At 42.1% G+C, this 25,014-nt stretch overlaps 1 protein-coding gene and 1 non-coding gene across 2 annotated transcripts in view; one reads left to right on the forward strand and one right to left on the reverse strand.

The window, feature by feature from the left end:
- Window positions 1–10,106: 10,106 nt before the first annotated feature.
- Window positions 10,107–25,014, reverse strand: part of SDR42E2 (short chain dehydrogenase/reductase family 42E, member 2) — a 44,204-nt gene continuing 29,296 nt past the window's right edge. The window contains exons 9-12 of the mRNA XM_043975926.1: window positions 20,344–20,409; window positions 18,523–18,586; window positions 17,256–17,329; window positions 10,107–11,096 (exon numbers count right to left, since the gene is read on the reverse strand). Coding sequence (XP_043831861.1) covers window positions 10,812–11,096; window positions 17,256–17,329; window positions 18,523–18,586; window positions 20,344–20,409 — 489 coding nt within the window. The 3' untranslated portion in view covers window positions 10,107–10,811. The remainder of the gene's footprint in view (window positions 11,097–17,255; window positions 17,330–18,522; window positions 18,587–20,343; window positions 20,410–25,014) is intronic.
- LOC122737724 lies at window positions 17,840–17,943 on the forward strand. The gene has a single exon (XR_006354517.1). It is a non-coding gene; the product is annotated as a U6 spliceosomal RNA (small nuclear RNA).

Genomic DNA, 25,014 nt, shown 5'->3' on the forward strand with positions numbered 1-25,014 from the left:
TGCACTATCCACTGCACCAACTAGCTGCCCCACCATTTATTTATTTTTGAGGGTGTTAAAGTTTCCTGTTAGAATGCAAGCTCCTTGAGAGGAGCCATTTTCTCATTTGTATATTTATACCCCTAGATCCTGAGTCAGTGCCTGATACATGGTAGGAATGTAACAAACACTTGATTGATTTATTAGAAACAAGAGGGAGTCACTGATGGTTTTTGAGCATGAGAGTAACCTGTGCCTTAAAGAAGATTATTTTGCCAGAGATAATGGATTGAAGAGGGGGAGAGACTAGAAACAGGGGAGCCAATTTGGAGGCTTTTGCAGTACTTTCGGCAAGATGTGCCATGGGCCTAGCAACATACATGGGGAGAAAGTACAGGTGTGAGAGAAATGGTGGATATAGAATTTACAAAGATTTGGCAACTGATTGAATCTGAGCAGTAAGGGAGATAGAAGATTCAAAGATGAACTGTGAACTTGAGTAAAATGAAAGGATTATGATATCCTCAGCAAAAATAGAGGAGTTTGGAAGAAGGAATAGGTTATATGGGAAAGATGAGTTCCATTTTGGACAAGCTGAGTCTGAGATGCCAATGTAGGTGGAGATGCCTTGGACGCAGTCAGTAAAGTAGGCCTGGGATTCAGAAGAGAGATTAGGATTGGATATATAGATTTGGGAGTCATTTGAATAGGGATTATGATTGAACCAAAGGAAATGATGAGGTCACTAAGAAATTACATAGAGGGAGGAAAGGAGAAGAGGATCTAAGTCTTGGGGGTACCCATTACTTAGAGGGTAGGGCATGGATGGTGATTATGGAAGTATACTGAAGCTCCCTGCTTCCTCTTTAGGCTATAGATAAAAAGTAATATTAAGACAGTAATTTAGTCAAGTTTTTCCTTAATTGTCTACCAACTGCCACCCCCTGGGGTGGACAAACCACCCTGACTAAAGTGAGTAGTTCCAGAGAGAGACAGGGGGCAGCAGATGCCAGACAAGTTTAAGCCACTACCACCACCACCTTGACCATAGTCTCCCCTCACACCCTGCTGGAGACAGCCTAGGACCCGGAACCCAAAAGCCTTGGGAAGAATAATGCTGCCAGCCCAGCATCCTCAGCCATCATACTGGGAAGCAACCCATGTGGAGAAGCCTCCTGGCAATTGCTCCTGCAGGTATTACAGCCACAGCTACCAAAGGCCCAGAAAAGCAAGTTCTTGTCCCCAAAGTCTTTGGCATTTTAAGTGGTTCAACATCAAAAACTGGAAATGACACTAAGTAAGAGGCATCACCATCTGCTTTGCTATTGTATCCTAAAGGACCATGGAACTTTTCCATCTGATTTACAGCTGAATAAAGTGTTATCTCTTCCAATTAGAGTGAGAGCTCCTTGAAAGCAGGCACTGGTCTTACTTTTCTGTTTGTATCCCCAGAGCTTTACATGTAGTAAGCCTTAATGCATCATTCATTCATTCATTCATCTATCCATCCATCAGTTTCTAAGCAATGTCTTGCCTCAAAATCTTTTTTATATCATACTTACCAAAAGCCTAATTTCTTTCTAGGGCATGAAGGTGGTGCAGTGGATAGAGTGCCAGGCCCGGAGTCAGGAAGACCTGAATTCAAATCTGGCCTCAGATAATTTTAACTGTGTGACTCTGGGCAAGTCACTTAATCCTGATTGTCTCAGTTTCCTCATCTGTAAAATGAACTGGAGAAGGAAATGGAGAACCACTCTAGTATCTTTGCTAAGATAACTCCAAATGGGGTCATGAAGAGTGTGACACAATTACTATTTGAAAGGCACTGGGGTCAAAGTTTAAGAAGGAACTAAATCTAAGCTCTTAGAAAATGGATTAGGGTGGTAACCAGTTTAAGATAGCAACACCTTAACCCAATTAAGGCCATTACCTATTTCCACCTTTGATTTACTTTAGGAAAATGATTCTTCAAGATGTGCTGACATTTTAAGTGATTATTATTCTGTTTGATGACTGACACTAATAACTGAATTTTCACTTAAGCTCTGTAAAGAAGTTTTATCTTATTGTGGAATTTTGTCTCTGGGAATCCTATAAATTGTAATTTGAAAATTGCTTGCATCTTAAGATTTTAAGGCAGAATTGATTGCTGTCTCTTTGGATTTCTCTCTTAGCAGTGATTCTTCGAATCAATTAATTAATAAAATAATGTTTGACTGGCTTGTGTCCAAAATGCAGAATATTCACTGCATTTTTCTGAGAATAAGAGGGAAGAGGAGAACTAGGAGAGAGCCAGGTCACAGCAGCCAAGGAAGGAGAGATGGAGGGAGGGTGGTGGACAATACAAAGCTGCAGAGTCAAGGAAAATAGGGTCTGAGAAGAAACTACAGTATTAGATCTAGCAGGAAAGAGATCCTTGCTCATCTGAGAGAGAGAGAGAGCAGTTTCAGTTGAGCAGAGAAGTCAGAAGCCTGAATAGCAGGGAATTGAGAACCAAGTGGGAATTTTAGGTACAGGCTATAGCAAGAGGCTCTATGCCTGCATCGCTACACATGCTGCCTGGCTTTGGGCTCTCTCATTCAGGCCCTTTAACTCCCACTCCACAACCTGTTGCCAAGTAGGTAACTGTGATGGAATGAGTCCTCACTTTTGTTGAGGACTTCCTGGCCAGTGGTATCTCCGCTGCTATGTCCAAAATAAAATAAAGGAGGTGCTACAGAATCAAACTGCAAATGTAGCAAACAACACATTTCTGCTGATAAGCAGCACAAGAGCATCAGGGATTTCATGGTCTGAATTCCAAAATAATGAGGTGCTTTCTTTCGGGTGGGGTAACTTAGCAAATGCCCCCCTTGGGCTCTTGCTTTGGTTTTAAGAATAAATTAGAGGGGCAGCAAGGTGGCACAGTGGATAGAGCACTGGCCCTGGAGTCAGGAGGACCTGAGTTCAAATCTGGCCTCAGACACTTAATGCTTACTAGCTGTGTGACCCTAGGCAAGTCACTTAACCCCAATTGCCTCACAAAAAAAAGAAAAAAGAAAAAAAAAAGAATAAGTTAGAAAGAAGCTTTTAGCATTTTTAAGGAGGAGCAGACCAGAACTGGTCTTTTTTTGCTGGTAATCTTGCTTCTGTTGATGCAGATCTCTCCTCAACTTAGACCAACTACTTCATTTATTTATTTATTTTGAGCGGGTCAATGAGGGTTAAGTGACTTGCTCAGGGTCACACAGCTAGTAAGTGTCAAGTGTCTGAGGCGGGATCCAAACTCAGGTCCTCCTGAATTCAGGGCCAGTGCTCTATTCACTGTGCCACCTAGCCACCCTAGACCAACTACTTTAAATGCTATTGTGAAGGACCATGAATTAGTGTTTGGTACTTTTTAAAAAATCATAATTCCCATTGGTGCTCATGCACTAGACATTCTATTTTGTACAGTTGAATAATTAGCAATTATGATCGGTGTTGGATATTCTGCTAGAAAATAATAAATACATAGTACACTTTGTGGGGGAAGAGGAGTTGGAGGTGTTATGGGGGAAATGGTTGGTGTGGGGGTCCTTAGGAATTCCTCTTTAAAGAGTGCCACCCTCCTGCACCCAAATCCAATTAAGATAAAATAATCTTTTATTTAGGCACTAGAGAAAGGAAATCAAGAGAAAAGTCCTTGGAACTTTTCTCATGGGGAGATGGCTTGGCACAGAGACATGGTTCTCTGAGATACTAATCTCCTCAAGCAGGAGAAAGGCAAATACTTTCATAGAGGACCAATGGTGGAGGGACTGATGGGGTGATCATCTGACTGTGGAAAGTTCCCTTTGGGGGTAGGGGAAGCTGGAAGGAGGGAGAGGTGGTCCTGACTTCTGGAGTTATCTGTCCCCTAGGCACCACTCAGACAGCAGTCACAGGGTGGTGGTTCTGGAGTTAACTCAGTCCTGATCCAGTGCTGCTTATCTCTTCAAGTGTGTCAATCCTTTGGTTTACATTGTTAAGGCCAAATTTAGTATTGGGGAGAGTTAATTGGGCAGCTCGCTGTAATATTAGGTTCAAAAAATAATGGGAGACTTCTAGGTCCAGAGTTTCCCCTTCTCCAAACTGACTCTTTTTCAGTTATGTCTCCCAGACTGATAAAAAAGGAGATTAACAGCCTCTGTTTCACAAACAAATCAGGTTTTATTAATGTGAACAATAATACAACACAAGTGGAGTTAATAAAGCCAGGGACAATGAGAAAAGGGATAGAGAAAGGGAAAATTATGACCCTCTTCCCAGAGGAGGTCTAGGGTAAAAAGGCCCCCAGGTGCCTCAAACAAGCTCTACTTCCTCAGCTACTCAGAACAGCTTGGATCTGGCAAAAATTAACTCAAACTCTAAACTTGTTTCCAGCTCAGCTGGCTTAATGAGCCAGCTTCACCTCGCTTTAATAACACAAACTCACCACCACTTGGAATCTGTAGTTCTAAGAAGAATCAGCTTTTCAGTGTCTCCTGGTTAGGTCGGAAGATCAAAAACACACCAGCTCCTCCCTCCACTTTCCTCTCCTCATCCCTCTCTGAGTACTCTCCTCACCTTCCTGCCTCTCTCACAGGAAGGGTGGTTCTATAGCAATGCCGAGTCTCCAATTGGTTCAATGTACCTGCTGGGCTGTTCCCATTATAATTTGGCCAGGCCCATGTGGGTGTGGGGGAACTCCTAAATCGGGGTTAGGTACTTTGGTTTGATACTTTGACTCAGTAAAAGTTCTTTGTGTTGTTTGTTCTATAATCTCTTAAAGTACCCACCCATCTCCTCTTAGGCATTTTTTCATATGGCAATAGATAGCTTTGATTTTGATATAGGGGAAATCGGGTACGGGTTGGGGTTGGGGTTCTTGGGAATTCCTCCTTAAAGAATTACACCCTCTTGCACACAAAACTGTGATAGTTTATTTAGGAGCAAGGGAAGGGAAGGGTGGGGGGAGGGAAACCATGAAAGAAATCCTTAGACTTTTCATGGGGAGATTTGGCATAAAGCACATGGCTCAGAGGTACCAAATCTCCTCGAACATGAGACCTGAAGGTACTTTTATAGATGACTGATGGGGGTGGACCATCCCCCACTGGTGGTAGCTGGGGGAATTGGGTGAGCAGTGGAGGACCATCCCCCACTAGTAGTGACTAGAGGAATTGGGTGAGGGGTGGCTACGGATCCCTCTTCAGGACACAAAGGCCGCAGCCACACCCAAACTTATCTCCCCAGGGTAAGGGAGACCAGAATGAAGGGTAGGAATCCCAAACTAGCTCAGTCCGATTTGGTTCCTCTAGGCGTTATCTGTCCTCTGGTTTAGTTTCTCAAGGAGAAGATTCCTCGGTGTGCCCCAGAGAAATTCTGGGGTGCTCTGCGCCCCATGACAATTTCTTCATCAGAAAACTGCCTGTTAATATCCTTTGACCATTTCTCAATTGGGGAATGACTTGGATTCTTATAAATTTTATTTAGTTCCCTATATATTTTAGAAATGAGGCCTTTATCAGAAGTACTGGCCATAAAAATTGTTTCCCAGCTTTCTGAATCCCTTCTAATTTTGGATGCATTGCTTCTGTTTGTATAAAAACTTTTTAATTTAATGTAATCAAAATAATCCATTTTTCATTTCATAATATTCTCTATCTCTTGTTTGGTCATAAACTGTTCTCCTTTCCAAAGATCTGAAAGGTAGACTATTCCTTCTTCTCCTAATTTACCTATGGTATCACCTCTTATGTCTAAATCATGTACCCATTTTGACCTTATTTTAGTATAAGGTGTAAGATGTTGGTCTATGCCTAATTTCTGCCATACTGTCTTCCAGTTTTCCCAGCAGTTTTTGTCAAATACTGAAGTCCTATCCCAGAAGCTGGAGTCTTTGGGTTTATCAAACAGTACATTACTAATGTCATTTACTAACTCACAGTGATTCTCACAGCCGCCCTATGAGGTGGTTGCTTTTATTATCCCCCATTTACAATTGAATAAAATGAGCCACAGAAAAGTTAAATAACTTGCCTAGAGCTAGTAAGTATCTGAGGTGGGATTTGGTCTTCCTAATTCCAGGCCCACTGTAGCAGTCAGAATAGGAAATGGGCTGGCCATATAGCAAGTGTAAAGGGTAACAGATGGCCCTTGTGCTGCATTGGTGAAGAGATCTAGAGGAAGTCTGCTAGCACACTGGGTAGACTCCTTATAGAAGATTTATAGGAAGGCATGGATAAGAATCTCATAGTATGAGAAGCTGTGGAACACCATCTCTTTAATGTCCTTAGTCAGCTAGGTAGTGCAGTAGATAGAGCACAGGACCTCAAATCAGCAAAGACCTACCAGTCTTCAATGCCTCTTAGCAGCGTGACTCTGAGTAAGTCACTTAACCTCTTTTTGCCTTAGTTTCCTCATGGGTAAAATAGGAATAACCACAGCACTTACATTCCAGGGTGGTTGTGAGGATGAAATGAGATAATATTTGTAAAAGCACTTAGCACAGGGCATAGTAATATAGCATAGTAAGTGCTATATTAAAATGTCAGTATTATGGTTTGAGTAGCCACTGGACCTGCCTAGTCTGGGACCCAAAGCTAAAATTTTCACTATATCATTATTTTTGGCGGCTTTCTACTGTCTTGTGAGAATTTCTAGCAGTTTTGTTCCATTGGTGGCATTTGTGTTGCTGTTTTGGGTAACATTAACCACTGCTGGGCCTGGGAGGGAGGAATGCTGTACCTACTCTTCCCTAAGGGGCCCAGCTTCCCAGGACTCAGGTCTTTGTCTGGAATAGCAGCAGCCCTGAAGGAATTTGGTTTCTCATAAGAGAGGTTAGGCTCCTCTTTTTCACACTCTTCTGCTTATTACAACCCCCATACAAGCACTATAGGGAAAAATTGCTTAAGGCTTAAGCAGAATAGAAAGGTACTCATTATGGGACAGATTTTTTTTTTTTTGGGTGAGGCAATTGGGGTTAAGTGACTTGCCCAGGGTCACACAGCTAGTAAGTGTTAAGTGTCTTGAGGCCGGATTTGAACTCAGATACTCCTGACTCCAGGGCTGGTGCTCTATCCACTGCGCCACCTAGCTGCCCCCATGGGACAGATTTTTATTGCCTACACATAAAGGAAATGCTAAATGATATAAAAGACTCAGACTCATGGTCTATTACTGCATTGACAGAACAAGAAATCTATTCAGTAACCTAACATAACTACTGCTGTCATCTCTCTGGAAGCTTTTAGAATTTTTTTTTGGGGGGGGCACGGCAATGAGGGTTAAGTGACTTGCCCAGGGTCACACAGCTAGTAAGTGTCAAGCGTCTGAGGACAGATTTGAACTCAGGTCCTCCTGAATCCAGGGTTGGTGCTTTATCCACTGCACCACCTAGCTGCCCTCTGGAAGCTTTTAAACTTCATTTTTGGAACATAAAGTAGTTTTTGGAATTGCTGAATAGACAGTGTTATATTTCACCTCAGGCATGCACTGTCCAAACAATTCCTAGTCTTGGCTCCATCCTCTTGGTGGTGGTCATCTTCAAAAGTGGTGGAGATGTGTGCCATGGACTCCTGCCAGTCAGCTCTCACCATAAAAACCCAGCTCTGTACCTCTTAAATTCATAAGGTCTAAAACTCATAACTCTAAGACATATCCATCTCAGGATAGAGACTCATTCATCTAAGACCAGGAAGGAACAAACACAAAAGAGGCAGCCCCAAACCTAGACCCAGGCTTGCCTAGATTTTCTTTGTTAGCCATGTACATTCATGACTGAATGACAGATGGGGTGAAGAACAGGGTAAGCTGCCCTCCTCTCAGTTCTCTCAGGAATGGACCTGAAACAGTCTTGACATGATTCACAACCAGCAGGGTGACCCTTTTAAATATCTGAGTCATTGGATATTTTTTCCTTCACTTTATTTTTTATTCTGAACTTACTACATACCAAATAAAATGAGCATTTCCATATAGATTCCATAGTAAAACAGGAAAAATAAATGATATATGAAATCTCTGTTATGCACAACTTGCTTTTCTTTTAAAATATATAATAAATTCAACATCACTTTCAAAGCTATCCTGCTTGTTTGTGATTCCTTTCTTCTCTTCTTTGCATTAAAAAATGCTTCAATGACCCTCTTTTCTTTTTCTTTTTCTTGTTCCTTTTCAATCATCAACAATTCCTGTTCAGTCTTTGTTACATGAAGATTTCTGTCAGTTTTGCTCCTTGAGTGACATTTGTGTTGCTATTTTTGAAGGGGTTATTGAGGCTGTAGGCTTCCCTTGAGAACACTAACTCTACTTGCTGGAAGGTCACTCCTTGTCTTTTTGCCCATGTCTCTCTTCCTGTTCTAACTGTCTCCATGGAGCTCCCAGGGAATGTTGCTGCTTTCCTTCTCCTCTCCCTATTTCTATGCAGTTGCATCAGAACAGAATGGAAATCCTCCACTTGAGGAGAAAACCAGTTGTGACCAGGAGTTTGCCAAACCTGGGACAGTCGGCAGGTTAGACACAAGTTTATGTCACTAGAAGACATGGAGCCTACTCTGGTCATTTTAGGTCCCATCCCTAAAGAAGCAGAACCTCATTTGGTGATGTTAGACATTTCAAGCCGTTAGAGACTTGCCAAGCTAACAATGTAGTAGTAAATTCAAGTCAAATGGAAGCTACCTACCTTCATGAAACTTCTTAAATGAAATCTCTACCACACTCCAGCATAGCCAGGAAGCCATCTGCTTGTCATAATCTACAGTTGAGAAGGGGTCAAGTGCTATCTCTAAGACCCCCTGATTATTCTTTCCAATTCTTTTTGGTTCATTGGTCCTACTACCGTATCACCTAAGTAGCAATAGCGAGTAGTCCACCCAGCTGTTGGGAGGGGGGGTGACAGAGACTGGACCTATGATTTCATTGATATAGGGAACTCTAGGGTATGGACATTCCCTCTATTAATACAGGTATCACCTTCTCTAAAGCTTATAGTCTTAGGGAGCTGAGAGGCTCATTCTGAGCACTCATAAGTCAGAATTTATTCCCAGATCCAGTAAGTAGGACAGGGACAGGAGTACATAGACCTGTGATTTCACTGGTATATGGGAATCCCAGATGAGGAAGCCCCTTCTACAAATGCAGGTCAACACCTTCTAGTCTTAGAGAATTGCCTAGCTTACTGAGAGGTTAAGTTAGGTCAGGGTTAAGGTCACCATAGCCTGTATGTCAGTGGTGAGATCTGAACCCAGATTTGAACCTTCATGCTTTCAGGGTCAGCCCTCTGGTCCACTGGTAGTGAGTAGAGAAAGAACCAAAGAGCTGCCTCTTATAGAGGATGCCACACTAACTCAGCCCCAATAGTTTCTGAGATGACTAAATGCCAAGTGCTCATAGTTTCTGAAGATTCCATGAGTGGCCCCCTAGTCTCAGCCCTTTTCACCATTAGCCAAAGAAATGAGGGCCTTGGAACTCTGAAGATACAGACATCAAAGGTCATCACACAGAATGGGAAGGGAGGAATTTCATTGTCCTTCCTGCCTGCTGTAAAGCCTGCTATGGATTTCAAAAGTATTTGGGATTTGTACCCATTGATGCTTAAACAACCATGAGCATTGTAGAGATGTCTGTTTCCTTTTCTATTAGAGCTAATGCTAATTGGTTGAGTAAAGAGACATGGCTGGCAATGACTAGATTCAGTAGTTCTCTCTTCTTATAGGTGAATTCTCAAAGTATAACCCTCTAACTTTCAGAATGATAACTGATCTGAGCTACACACACACACACACACACACACACACACACACACACTTCCTATATGCCCTCTCAAGACAATTTCAGTCTTGCAAATAGCCTTGAAAATTAGATAGGAACATTTATACCCCCTCTAAAACTTGTACCCACCCTTCATTTGCCTTGTGTCATAAGAGGGATTAAGGACTCAGAGGAATGGAAATGCTAGAAGGGACTTCTAGCAGGAACAAGTTTAGATTTGGGATTTTTGTTCATTTGCTCACAAAATCCTATATTCTGACCAAGACCAGTGTATCCCCACAGACTGGCATCACTGAGATTGTATATGCATATTCTTTATTTTATGTACACATGTATATTACATATGGTTATATACATATTCTTTTACAGCCGGGTGAAAAAATCAGAACTAAAAACTGGTACCAGAGTGATATGAGGCATAATTTCTATTGAATAGCAAATGCAGCCAAGACTAGATTAAGCAATGATATAGCTTGGGATGTATCAGGTCCCTCAGGTATAGGTAACAATAGATAAATAAGATCTCAGTTAAGGGGATGGATGGAATGGGATGCAATTAAGTTGGGTGCAAATCAGGGATGCTATATTGGGTCTAAACTGGGGTTCTTAACTTGGGATCCCCAGATCCCCAGCAAGTCCATGATTTCAGGCAGGCTCAGGAACTTGGATGGGGTAAAAATGTGTGTATATATATTCATATGTGAATGGATATATATCCTTATTTTTGCTAACCTCTAGCTAAAATTTAGTATTTCCTCCAATTATGAATTTTTAAAAATAACATTCTGAGAAGGGGTTCCTGATTCAAAAAAGATTAAGAGCCCCTGATCTAAACTAAATTCCTAGGTATTGATACGTCCAAGTCTTGAAATAAGAGGAAAAAGGGAGTGGGATGTGTTGTTGGACCTCCTGAAAAGAATTTAGATGCTATCTTATAGCTCCTGCACTCTTCCCTCCTTCTTAGCACTGGATAAGTCTTGTATGACCCAGGTACCAACCTGTTTCTAGGGGCCCATGGCTTGGTATCTCCCTCCATTCCTAAATTGGGCCATTTTATTTCAGGTCTAAATCCTGCAGAATCAACAGGAGCCTGTGGTGGTTGGGCCATGCCTGTCACATGTGGTCCCATGGGAGAGCCCCAGGAATGAGGGGTCTAGGAGGTACAAGGAAAGCAAGAGTGCACCAACGAGGCAGATGAGGACCATCAGGAATCTTAGAAGCCCTGGGCTGTGGTGCTGTTGCTTGTTCCAGGTCTGGATGTAATGGTCTACTGAGTCAGCGAAGTTGAACTTCTCCGGAGTGTAGCCAAGGTGGTCACGGGCCTTTCGAATTTGGAAGGTGTGAGTCACGGCTATATTCCACACCTGAGGGGGTAAGAGGCTAGAGGGAGCCTTTGGGAAGAGTAGGATGGAGTGGGAAAGGAAGGAGATAGAGCCTAATCCTGGCTGCTAGAAGGTGGTCCTAATGCTGGGCAGGCTTAAGCCTCAAGTGCTTTGTGTGAAAGTTATCTCTAATTCTTTCTAATGTGAAATCATTGAAACTCTTGCAAACTAGGAGGTAGAAGAAAGGATCAAAAGAACTTTCCTTGAAAATGCTACTGAGGGAAATAGAGGGAGAGATTTCAAGGAGGGACAGTTCAGGGAAGGAAGCCTCAGGGGAGGATACAGAGATTTGCTGTTGTTGTTCACTCTTTTTTGAGTTGTGTCCCACTCTTTGTGAACCGATTTGGGGTTTTCTTGGCAAAGATACTGTAGTGGTTTGCCATTGCCTTCTCCAGCTCATTTTACAGATGAGGAAACTGAGGCTACTAGCGTTAAGTGACTTGCCCAAGGTTACATAGCTAGTGAGTGAGTTTCTAAGCCTGGATTTGAGCTCAGAAAGATGAGTCTTCTTGACTCCAGGCCTGGTGATCTATTCACTGAGCCACCTAGCTGCCCACAGAGATTTGTTAATTCAGTTCAATTGTTGTTAAACTTGACACGCTACTGTGAAAAGAGTACTCACTGGGTTTAGAGTCAGAAGACCCAGGACAATGGAAAGAACACTAGCTTTGGAGTCAGGGGACCTGAGTTCAAATCCTGTTGCTAGTATTCATTTAGTACCTACCTCGAACAGTTGTTGTGAGGATAAAATGAGATAATATTTGTAAAAAGCAGTTAGTACGGTGCTTGGTACAGGGTAAGGAGTGATATAATATAAACCTTTATTCCCTTCCCTTTCTCCACATAACCTCCCTTGTTCTAATGTTCCTTATTTGTAAAATAAGGGGTTAGGCTCAGAAGTCCTTTCCAGTTTCAGATTCAGACCCAATACAGTGGCTCCATACTCCCAGGATTAAATATAAAACAGTCCATTTGGCATTTAAAACCTATGCAAGCAGTCCACAGCACTGTAAGAAAATTTCTTTCCACACACTCTGATTAAGTTCATTGACTCCTTGCTCTTCCTCCATCTCCCAACTTTATCTCCATTCCTGGAACGATTCCCCTCCCCCCCACTTCTTTCAAGGCATAGCTCAATCCCACCTTCAGCAGGATGCCTTTTCCTCTATTGATCTGTCAATGGGGTACCACTGACGGTGGCTTCCTTCCGAGGCTACCTTCCATTTACACTGCATATATCTTATATGAACCTAGTTGTTTACATGTTATTTCTTCCATTAGAATATGGGGTCCTTGAAGTCTGGAACTGTTTTTACCTTTGTATATCCAATGCTTACCACAGTCCCCTGCACAGAGCAAGCCCTTAACAAGTGCTTTTTGACTTACTGACTTACAATTAAATCCTTACTGCTCATTTCACCTTGGGCACTTAAGTTACTTATGTCTCTGGGGTTCCGTTTCCTCATTTGTAAAAATGCAAGGGTCGGGCTGAGTGACCTTTAAAGTTTCTTCTAGTTCTAAATCCTATGTTCCAAAGAATAGCTCATGTTCTTATATCACCCTGTAGTTCATAAAGTGTTCTTCTAAAAGTCATTACCTTGAGGCTTTAAGGGAAGTAGGTAGAGAAAGTATTCTTTTTCCTATTTCATAGATGAAGAAACTGAAGGTCAGAATTGTGATTTTGGCTTTCAGTCTTAATAACCTGGCCTCTTTCTACCTTTCTAAACTTTTACCGTACTCTCTCTACATACTCTGAGATCCAGTGACGATCTTTCTGCTTTTTTTTTTCTTTTCTGGGGCATTGAGGGTTAAGTGACTTGCTCAGGGTCACATAGCTAGTAAGTGTCAAGTGTCTGAGGCCAGATTTGAACTCAGGTCCTCCTGAATCCAGGGCCGGTGCCACTGTGCCACCTAGCTGCCCCAAGAATTGTGATTTTGGACAGCCAACAAATGATGGTATGCTGTCTTTACTCCTCTCTGGCCATCCTCCTTTAGGGTCCACCTCTTCCATGAAGTCTTCCTTGATTACCCACACTGCCCTGTGCATACTGATTTCTCTCTTCCCTTAAATCCTTTAGCACTGATAGAATGCCTCATATTGTAGCACATACTATTCTCCAACTATTACATGTGGCTTAGTCTTGTCCCTCTAACTAAATTGTACTCAGAGATTTTGCCATTTTTTATGACTCCACAGTGCTGGGCACACAAGTAATTGAATACCTGGGGATATGCTTAATTTTGTTAGTTGATGTTGAAAATCCCTGGCAGTGGGATCAGGGACTGGGTCAACCTGGGGAGCTTAGATTGCCTTTTTTTTTTTTGGGCACGGTGATGAAGGTAAGTGACTTGCTCAGGGTCACACAGCTAGTAAGTGTCAAGTGTCAAGTGTCTGAGGCTGTGATTTGAACTCAGGTCCTCCTGAATCCAGGGCCGGTGCTTTATCCACTGCGCCACCTAATTGCCCCAACCATATCTATCTGCCCCTAGATTGCCCTTTAAGCTTTGTTTTGCCTACTCTGTTCTACCTACACAGAAGGGGCTTTTCAAAGATTACCTTCCCTGGACACATACATATCCAAACTTCCTCTCAGATAGGCAGGCAGCCAGAAACTGGGAAGCCCAGACAGAAATATCTAAAGGGAGGGAGGGAGCTCTGAGCAGCTGGTGAATGTGCCAGGGCCTTCCCTGGAGTATGACCATAATTTTTCCCTTCTGATTAAAGGTTCTCCTTACACAGATTGCTGCAATTATGCAAAACTGATTTCTCTCAAGGGCTCTTCTCTCTACTGCCTGGAGCTGGCCTGGTACTGATGCCACACTCAGGATTCAGGGAATGAGAAAAGACTCCATGATGACAGACAAGTGGGAGGTGGGGACACCGCATTCCAGGCCCACCTTTGAATCCTCATTCTCTGAATTCTGAGTTGGAGACTGAACATGATTCCATCTGTCTTTTTCTTGTCAATCAGCCAATATGTAACCTGCTAGGAGGACACAAAGGAACATAAGACATGGTTTTTGCTCTCAAGGAATTCAATATCTAGTGAAGAAGTCACTATTAACTCACCTAGAACATAAGGGGACCACTAAAGAGCTAAATTTTATAGTAATATCTGTAGTGTTCAGAGAAAAAAAGTCTGTCCTGAAGTGGGGAAAAGGCTAGGGTTGCCAAGAATTTCTTCTATGGGCTGGGGGTCCACAGACTCCCAAGGGGCCCATGGATAGATGTTGGGGGGGGTCTGTGAAATTAGATGGGAAAATATTTTGATAACTATTTCAATATAATTGGTTTCCTTTGTAATCCTATACATTTTATTTTGTGCGTTTAAAAACATCATTCTGAAAAGGGGTTCATAGGCTTTACTAGATTGGCAAAGGGGTACATACACAAAAAAGCTAGAGAATCTTTGTTTCGAAGCATGTAATTTTATTTAGAGAAAAACTGGGTTTTCCTGTCTAAATTGGGATGGGAAGGTAAAGGGGTTAGGAGACATTTGGCTCCTCATCTGAGCCTGAGGTAGCAACCTGCATATCAGATAGTGTCTTGGACTTCTTCCCTATCTGGGCCCAGTAGGTTAATGATAATACTTCCTGAGCCCTACCTCTCCCTATATATTCACGGAACCATCTTTGCAACTTCTCTGAACCAAAGCCTGCAGATGAGCTCTTTGGATTTTTGATAGCTTATAGCCATCTACTTCCCCCCAGTTGTGACTATTTACCTTCAAGGTCCAGCTCCTTACCTAATCTAAGAAGCCTTTCCTAGTTACTCCTCAGTTGGAAATCTCTCCTCCCTTGGATCACTCCACTGTATTTTGAGTCCCTTTATTTGATATTGTGTGTAGGCCTCCATCAGTCGCAGACGACCATGGATCAGCGCCTTGAAGAGCCACAGGCCGCAGTGTGGCTGTGCAGTCCAATATGGGAGCTGCAATTATAGTTTTTATAACCATGTCTTATCCACTTTGCTAAACTATAAGCTCCTTGAGGTTAGGCACTGTGTCTGTTATCTTTGTATCCCTAGTGGCTTACATATGAATGTTGACTCTGGAGTAGGACAGGAACAGGGAGGAGGCATTATTTTTATTCATTTAGGGAACTCCCATATGAGGAAACTCCCTACCAATGTAGGTCAGCACCTTTTCTGTAATTTGTCTCAGAGAATTCCCTAGAGCAGCGAGAGTTTAAGTGACTTGTCCAAGGTCACATAACCAGTATGTGTCAGAGGTAGGACTAGAACCCAGGTCTTCCTGTCTTTGAGGACAACTCTCTATCTACTATGTTATACTGGTTGGTGGTCTGCTGTCATCTCTCCTATTTGAGAATGTCATATTAATTCAGCCTCCCTGTCTCTGAAGATTCCATGAGGACCCTAGAATCTCAACCCCTTTCAGCATTAACAAAAGAACCTTGGAGCTCCAGATTTCCAAATCCAAAAAGGAAGGACCAAGTAGAGAAGAAAAATTTCATTGTCTTTCCTAGACTTTTTATGCAAGGAAGGCCACAGGCACAATCATCTTTTAGATGTACTCATGGCAAATAAAAGGATGATTCCTAATAACAACTTTACTGATTCTGTATTCATTCATCTTCTTGCTATCCTAGTGATGGCCAAGGAGACCTTCTCTAGACTATTTCCCTGTGCACCATCTAAATTCGCTTCCTTACACACACACACACACACACACACACACACACACACACACACACACACACACACACACTCTCTCTCTCTCTCTCTCTCTCTCTCTCTCTCTCTCTCTCTCTCTCTCTCTCTCCACCAAACCTAGCTAGGGCCTGGCCTCAAGAATATGCTCCACAAGCTAGGTTACTCATGCACCCTTTAGGCTCTCTCTGGCTCCCAAACACAAGGCTATCCTTTGGATGGAAGTAAGGATGAGTGCATTGTCATACTTTGGTCAGCAGAGGGCACCCGTGTCTCAGAACAGCACATACCTTGGCTGAATTATTGATTTAGACCTTGAAGAGACCTTAGCCCATCTAACCCAATCCCTTCATCTTTCAAATGAGGAAACCGAGGCCCACAGAGGTGAAGAAATGTGTTTAAGGTCATTCAGGTATTAAGTGGAAGAGCCAGGATTTGAAGCCTTAGTTAGTACAGATTCCCCTTCACAACTGGTGACCACTTATTAGATATGATGCAATGGGGATTCTTTTTTTTTTTCAGGTATGGCTTGGATTAGATGCCAAATAGGAAATAATTAAGAAATCAGTAGTAGAGCCTAACACAGCACCAAACTGAGGGGTGCTACCAACCCAATAAGTGAGACTGGAGCTGAAAAGATGGAGCAGCCTCTATGAGCTTGTGCGTTCTAGAAAGACTTCATGGAGGAGGTGGGACTTCAGCTGAGCCTTGAAGGATTACATTATTGTCATTTAGACAAAATTGAGTATGTAGCATGATGGATGGGTAGGATTTATGTTGGAGGGTATTCCAGGAGGAAGGAACAACATGAGCTAAGGGTAGATAGGCTTGGCTCAAAATAAGGTAGGATAGAGTGGGAGGCTGTCCTGTGGAGATCCTTGCTAAAAGACCAATGTGAAATATTGCATATGCTGTCAGACATTTTGCTGACTTGACCTCTTCCTTCTTCTTCTTCTTTTTTTTTTTTTTTGTGGGGGACAATGAGGGTTAAGTGACTTGCCCAGGGTCACACAGATAGTAAGTGTCAAGTGTCTGAGGCCGGATTTGAACTCAGGTCCTCCTGACTCCAGGGCCGGTGCTCTATCCACTGCACCACCTAGATGCCCCGCCCTTTCCTTTTTTAATCTTTGTTGCAATGTATGGATCATTGGGTAGGGGAGTGGGAAGGAATATATTCAGAAATGAACAAGAAGTAAAAGCCAAAGATATCAATAAAAATAAAATGAGATTTAAAGAAAAAGAGTAACCAACCTACTCTAGGAACAATTAGGAGAGATGCTGTCCTAACTCTCCTTGGTGTAATCATGACCCCAAACTAACACCCTCTCAGGCAATGCACCCAGCAGTCCCTTCATGTTGAGGGGACCAGGACGGGAAAGGAAGGGAAGGAAGGAAGGAAGGAAGGAAGGAAGGAAGGAAGGAAGGAAAGAAATCAGCAATCAGGGCCTTCAAGACAGGGTCAGGTTTGTTACCTCACTTCGGGTCAGCAGAGGTGGGAAATCACAAATGGGTTTCAGGACCAGGTGAAGATATTCCATCCCTGAAGCTATGAAAGAGATAATGGGGCAGGAGGTGATTAGACATCCCAGCTGAGAATACTATGTTTTAAGTAAATCCAATATTTATAAAATATCAATTGAGGTGACAATTTGCTTTATAAAACATTCCTTCCTTTGTATAAAAAAAAATTCCACAGGGTCCCTTTAAATAGAGGGTTCCCATAGTGCACTTAAAATATCAACTGCTTTACATTCAACTATTCAGGAATGTAGCTATTTTATTAGGTGATGCACACTCTAAATACATGAAGGATGACCGCAGACCCATCTAATCCTGATAGCTTTACTTTTTTGTTTCTGCTTAATAAAGTTGCCTGGTTTTCTGACTTGTAACAGTCCTGGGGGTTGGAGGGGGTGGTTTGGGAGAGGATAAGAGGATAGTGTGTTGGTGGAGAGGTGTGTGAATTTGAGGCATGAGGAAGCTTCAAAAGTTGCCAGTTGCCTCCACAATCATCTGTCAGGAAGGTAGAAACTTCTGTTCAGAACTGTGGTTGGGTGGTTACTTTGGCAGCACACAGACAAAATTAGAATGAAACAGAGAAAATTAGCCTGGCTCCTGATCAAGGACAACACACAAATTTGTGGAGTGTCCCATATTAAACAAACAAACAAACCAACCCCAAACACCTCCTCCCCACCATAAAAAAAAGCAGACCAAGTTGGGAATTTGGTCGTGAAGAAGAAATGAGAAAATGTTCCTCATTCCCTTCTTGGCAGAGGTGGGAGAGATGACAGGCGGGGAACACTACATATATTTGCCCAATATCATGTGATGGATAGTTTTGATAAAATTTTTTCTTTCTTTTTTATTCTTTGTTACAAGGAGAGCTTGGATTTGGTCTGCTGGATAAGGTAGGAGAATGATACATTTGGAAATGAAAGTGATAGAAAAACAAAGGAGAACAATAAAAACTAATTAAAAAAAGAATTGTAGTTGGAAATCTAAGAGAATGATAAAGCTCTGTGTGGGAAGCATTCATAACCTTAGATATGAGGATTTTTGTGTGTGTGTAGTACAAAGAGGGTTAAGTGACTTGCCCAGGGTCACACAGAGATATTAGGATTATTAAAAAGGTTATGGAATCTTGGAGATGGGGTCTCTTCATCTCTGCCATGATAACCCACCTCTCCCTCTTCCTTTTACCTTTTTCTCCCCACACAGACTGTCTTTGTTGTTTACCTGCCAGGTAAGCCAAGGAAGTAGGAATCTGGATCCATGGCCGGCTGTATCCCATCTTATCAAACTGTAGGAAAATGGGAAAAGGGCAGAGTGAGCTCAGGGCCCTGCAGGGCTGAGGATCAGGAGGAGGTGGAGAGGTGGTGGCATTCATTCAAAGGCCAGATCCCCTCCATTCTCCCCCATGCTAGGTAAAGGGCATTTCCTGTACTTTTGTTTGTTTGTTTTTGTTTTTGTTTTGTTTTTGCGGGGCAATGAGGATTAAATGACTTGCCCAGGGTCACACAGCTAGTAAGTGTCAAGTGTCTGAGGCCGGATTTGAACTTAGGTCCTCCTGAATCCAGGGCCGGTATTCTATCCGCTGCACCACCTAGCTGCCCCCATTTCCTGTACTTTTGGTTGAGCTATGAAGTGATCCAACCATTCTGGAAAGCAATTTGGAACGTTGCCCCAAAAGTTACTAAGGTATGCATACTCTTTGACCCAGTGATATCACTATTTCATCTCAAAGAGATTAAAGAGAGGAAAAGGACATAGAGATATGAAAATATTTATAATGGCTCTTTTTGTGGTGGCAAGGAATTGGAAACTGAGGGAGTATCTATCTATTTGGGAATAGCTGAACAAGTTAGGGTATATAATATGATGGAATATTATTGTGCTATAAGAAATAATGAAGGGGCAGCTAGGTGGCGCAGTGGATATAACACCGGCCCTGGAGTCAGGAGTACATGAGTTCAAATCCGGCCTCAGACACTTAACACTTACTAGCTGTGTGACCCTGGGCAAGTCACTTAACCCCAATTGCCTCACTAAAAAAAAAAAAAAGAAATCATGAAGGGGGCAGACTCAGAGAAAACTGTGAATATGAAGATAAACATATTTTTCTGGTTATGGCCAATGTGGGGAATTTGTTTTGTTTGACCTTACCTGTATGTTTATTTTTTAAGAAGAGTTTTGTTTTTCTTTCTTTGTCAATGGGGAGGAAAAGGTGGGAAGTGAAGATTAAGATAAACATATTTTTCTGGTTATGGCCAATGTGGGGAATTTGTTTTATTTGACCTTACCTGTTTGTTTATTTGTTAGAAGAGTTTTGTTTTTCTTTCTTTTTCAATGGGGAGGAAAAGGTGGGAAGTAGGGAAGGCAGGTAAATTGAAAACAAAAAAAGAAAATTTAATTTAAAAAATACATTGTACAGTTAAGGTAATGTCAGATGTGGGATTTGAACCCAGGCCCTTACTCTAGTCCATGCACTTTCTGTTGTTCAGCACTGCCCTCCCATGGATCATGATGCTGCCCATGTTGTGAAGTCTTTACTTTTATGAAAATATCATCTTTGCGAAATGCTTTAATACTTTAAGGAACTTTTGTGGAGGCATGGTAACATAGTTGGGAGAAAAATATCATTTCTAAAGTTGGATGTGAACATCTGTTTTCCACATGGTTTCTGTTTTTGGTTTACAGTGGCATTGGAGCATGTAGAAAAATAGCAGATAAATTGGAGTTCAGGATTGGGAAGAGACGAGGTATATGTCTGAATAAATCAAGAAAGCCTTCTCTAGGCTCTTAATTTTACAGTAAAAAGAAGATCAAATTCAGCTTCAGGGCCAATTCTTGTTGGGGAGATCCTAGATGGATGCAGGAAGGAAAAAAGATTCTTGTGGGCTGTGGTTAAGCATCTTTCTTTGGGTCTTTAAGGGCAACCCAGGGACTACTTAGTGACACAGGTAGCCCTGATATCAAATAGAAGCCTAAGGGATCAGGGTTGGGAGGAATATATAATCTCCATATCCTGGGGCATCTGTGGGCATATATGGTACCTACCAGAGGGGATATCCATTCAAAGAGGTTGACGCTCTCGCCATCATTGATGTAATATGCTTGGCCACTCTGAGACAGAAATAGAAGAGAGACCAGTCAAGGACACAATATGACAGCAGCCCCATTTTTAGTTTGCATCAGGTGGTCCAAACACCCAAAGAGGCCTGTTCTGAGTTGAGCTCCTGTAGCAGCCTTCTGCATATATTGGAAATGAATAATACTACTCAGAGCCAGGGTGATGAAAGAGATGCTTTTGTGAACTTTGTGGGAAAGCAGCCATCTTGGTTTAAGCCTATATCACTTCTCTCCTACTTTATGGCAATAGCTTCCCTGTTGGTTTTCTTACTCCAGCCCATCCTCCCAAAACTTCCAAAGTGATTGTCTTTAAGAGAGTCTGGGACCAGGAGAATGTTTTGCACAGGAACAGCAATATTGTTCAATGAAGAACTGTGAATGACTTAACTATTCTCAGAAGACAATCTCAAAGGACTAATGATAAAGCATACTATCTACTTCCAAAGGAAAAAAAAAAAAACCTGATACTGATTGAACACAGACTGAAGTATGCTATTTTTCACTTTCATTTTTTCCTTTTATTCAAATTTTCTTATATAAAATGACTAATATGGTAATATTTTACATAATTGCACATGTATAACCTATATCTGATTGCTTACTGCCTCAGGTATGGGTGAGAGGAAGGAGAGAAGGAGGGATAGAATTTGGAACTCAAAACTTTAAATAAAAATATTTATTATTAAAAAAGAAAAGAAAAAAAAGAGTTTGGAACCATGTTACTCCCTTACTCAATAAGGGAGTAACCCAATACTGGCTCCCTATTCCCCCTTTTTCTTGTTGTTCAGTTGTGCCCAACTCTTTGTGACCCTGTAGACCATAGCATACCAATACTGTCCATGGGGTTTTCTTACCAAGGATACTAGAGTGGTTTGCCATTGCCTTCTTCAGTGGATCAAGGCAAACAGAGATTTAAGTGACTTGACCAGAGTCACACAACTATTAAGTTGTCTGAGGCCAGATTTGAACTTAGGTCTTCTTGACTTCAGGAACAGCGATGTATTTATTCACTGAACTGCCTAGCTGTCCCTAATTCCCTCTAGGATAAAATAGAAACTTCTCTGGTTAGATTTAAGAACCCTTCATAACTTGATCCCAATCTCTCTTTTCAGCCTCAGTGCTTATTAACTGTGCCCCCTCCACTCACCACACACCATGCAACCCAACCAAACTGGTCATCTCTCTCTCTCAAACATTCTTATGCTTTTGTACTAGCCATTAGGGAATGCACTCCCTTCTCACCTCTCTCTCATAGGAGCTGAAACTTAATTCCCTACTGCCCTAACAGCAAGTGCCCCCCAATACCTTGTGTATACTTTATATTTATTTTCTTTACTCTTATTTTATATAAGACTCCCTACAGCAAGCTTTTCCCAACCCCTCTTAATTCTAGTGTCTTCCCTCTGTTAATTATTTCCTATTTATCTTGAACATAGCTTGCTTTGTATATATTTATTTGCATGTTGTCTCCCCCCTTAGATTTTAAGCTCCTTGAGGGTAGAGGGCTGTCTTTTGCCTCTTTTTGTATCCCCAGTGCTTAGCACAGTACATGGCACATAGTAGGTACTTAACAGATGTTTATCAACTGATTGATTGATTCTATATAAAGGACAAAGGAAAGGATTTTGTTTCTCCTTCCTCCATAATTGAAGTGATTCCAGAAAGCAAAAAATAAATAATTGATATAATGAGTTATTAACATGTTATCAAGGTACTCTCTTGGTGATCCCTGTACAAAGTATGTAACATACGTCTTCCATGGAATTATAGGAGAAAATGGCTATGCCTCTGAGAGTCAGTAAAAGGCTGAGTTGTCAGCTCTGCATGTAGTACTTGTCAAGAGAAAGAAATAGTGGAGGCAGCTGGGTGGTGCAGTGGATAAAGCACTGGCCCTGGATTCAGGAGGACCTGAGTACAAATCCAGTCTCAGACACTTGACACTTACTAGCTGTGTGACCCTGGGCAAGTAACTTAACCCCCATTGCCCCACCAAGAAAAAATAAATAAAAAAAAAGCTTATTAAACAAACAAACAAACATGTTATCAAGGTACTCTCTTGGTGATCCCTGTACAAAGTATGTAACACACGTCTTCCATGGAATTATAGGAGAAAATGGCTATGCCTCTGAGAGTCAGTAAAAAGCTGAGTTGTCAGCTCTGCATGTAGTACTTGTCAAGAGAAAGAAATAGTAGAGGCAGCTGGGTGGCGCAGTAGATAAAACACCAGCCCTGGATTCTGGAGGACCTGAGTTCAAATTCAGCCTCACACTTGACACTTAGTAGCTGTGTGACACCCTGGGCAAGTCACTTAATCCTCATTGCTGAGGCCCCTGAAAAGGAAATTACTCTTGGGAGGAAGGAGAGGATTTCTTCCCCTCCTACCCCATCCCAGTCAAGTCACTTTGGAATGGAGCTTCTTAGGAAACAAAGATTCACACTCCAGACAGACAGAGATAAAGAGACAGAGAGGCAGTTACTTGAGGAGGAAATTGTTTCTGGGAGTTTGACCTCTGGAGGCAGGGAAGAGAGCTGGTTGTATACCCTAAGCCCAACAATGGAATGTCATATTTTGGAGGGAAGCAGACCCGGGGACCCCAGCTGAGCAATCTCCCTAGCAGAGATTCTGTGCCCAGCGCAGAACTATGTGAAACATCCTTATGTCATTGAGGCCTGTGGAATCAGAGTCCTGAGATGCTTATGCCATGTGCTCCCTCATTTCTATTGTACTCAAGTTTGTGCTCACTCTTAGTTTTGTTTGTTTTGTTTTTGCGGAGCAATGGGGGTTAAGTGACTTGCCCAGGGTCACACAGCTAGTAAGTGTCAAGTGTCTGAGGCCGGATTTGAACTCAGGTACTCCTGAATCCAGGGCTGGTGCTTTATCCACTGTGCCACCTAGCTACCCCTGTGCTTACTCTTTTCATGTATGCCATGTATATTTTTGGGAAGTATGCTCCAGGTTTATGGGAGGAATGTTCTGTAACTGCTGTTTTTTACTATGCCTTCTGAGTAAATGCCTTTGTGAAGAGGTGTCTCAAATGGAATGGGGAGCTTATTGGACAGGATTCATGAGCTATCATTTTAGGAGTTGGTATCCCCAGGGTACCCCTTAAAACTTAAGGTAGTAGCTGTCCTGTGGGAAGTAGCCTGTTAGGGGTACAACTGTGCCCCAGAATTAGCAATCATCCTATAGGGAGTCAACCAAAGAGCATGAATGTAAATTGGGAAAGTAGCTCAGAGAGAGTGTTATATGCATAGACATATGTTATATATAATAGTTAACTATATCTAGATCTGTATCTGAATCTATATGTATATTCATATCCTTATCCATATCCATACCTATACCTAGATCTATGTCCACATCTATATCCCTATCTATATCTGTCTCTATCTACATCTACATTAGATGTATATTTACATCTATACCTACAATCACATCTATATCTATACCAACTATCTCTCTATCTGTCTATACTTGTCTCCTCTTTTAGAATGTCAACTCCTTGGGGCGGCTAGGTGGCGCAGTGGATAAAGTACCAGCCTTGGATTCAGGAGTACCTGGGTTCAAATCCGGCCTCAGACACTTGACACTTACTAGCTGTGTGACCCTGGGCAAGTCACTTAACCCCCATTGCCCCGCAAAAAACAAAAACAAACAAAAAAAAGAATGTCAACTCCTTGAGAGAAGGATTTTGTCATTATTTGTATTTGCATCTCTAGTGCCTAGCCCAGTACCTTGAACATAGTAGGTGCTTAATAAATGTTTGTTCATTGATTGATTGGCTTATTGAATAGGTTGAATTGTTCTGCTATTCTGCGTGATATGGAACAATATTTTAGTATGTGATACTTCTTTTTATTTTTCTCCCTGTTTTGAGTGGAGGAGATATAAAGGCCCAGGGCCATAGCTTTTATATTCAGTAAAACTCAGCTCTCAAGGCTGTATGACTAAGTCTGAGCTCACTATATCCTCTCTATGGACCAATTCTGTTGGTATAGTTGCTATAATAGAAAGAGTTGTAATTGCACTAAAAGTTGGGAGACTTGGATTCTAGTCCTGGTCCACCATCAACCACCTTTATGATTTTTGGGTAAGTTACTTCACTTTGTTGGGTCATAGTTCCTTCCTTCCTTCCTTCCTTCCTTCCTTCCTTCCTTCCTTCCTTCCTTCCTTCCTTCCTTCCTTCCTTCCTTCCTTCCTTCCTTCCTTCCTTCCTTCCTTCCTTCCTTCCTTCCTTCCTTCCTTCCTTCCTTCCTTCCTTCCTTTTTTGGCAGGGCAATGAGGGTTAAGTAAGTGTCAAGTGTCTGAGGCCAGATTTGAATTCAGGTCCTCCTGAATCCAGGGCCAGTGCTTTATCCACTGCACCACCTAGTGGCTCCTGGTCTTAGTTTCTTTATCTATAAAATGGGTGTAGTAATGGGTGTTAAGCCATTTTCAGTCGTGCCCCTATTTGTGACCCCATTTGGGATTTTCTTGGCAAAGTTACTAGAATGGTTTGCCATTTCTTTCTTCAGCTCATTTTATAGATGAGGAACTAAGGCAGACAGGGTAAAGTGACTTGCCCAGGGTCACACAGCTAGTAAATGTTTGAGGCCAGA

This window comes from Dromiciops gliroides, chromosome 1 (assembly GCF_019393635.1).
Source record: "Dromiciops gliroides isolate mDroGli1 chromosome 1, mDroGli1.pri, whole genome shotgun sequence".
In the NCBI taxonomy this organism is placed as follows: Eukaryota; Metazoa; Chordata; class Mammalia; order Microbiotheria; family Microbiotheriidae; genus Dromiciops; species Dromiciops gliroides.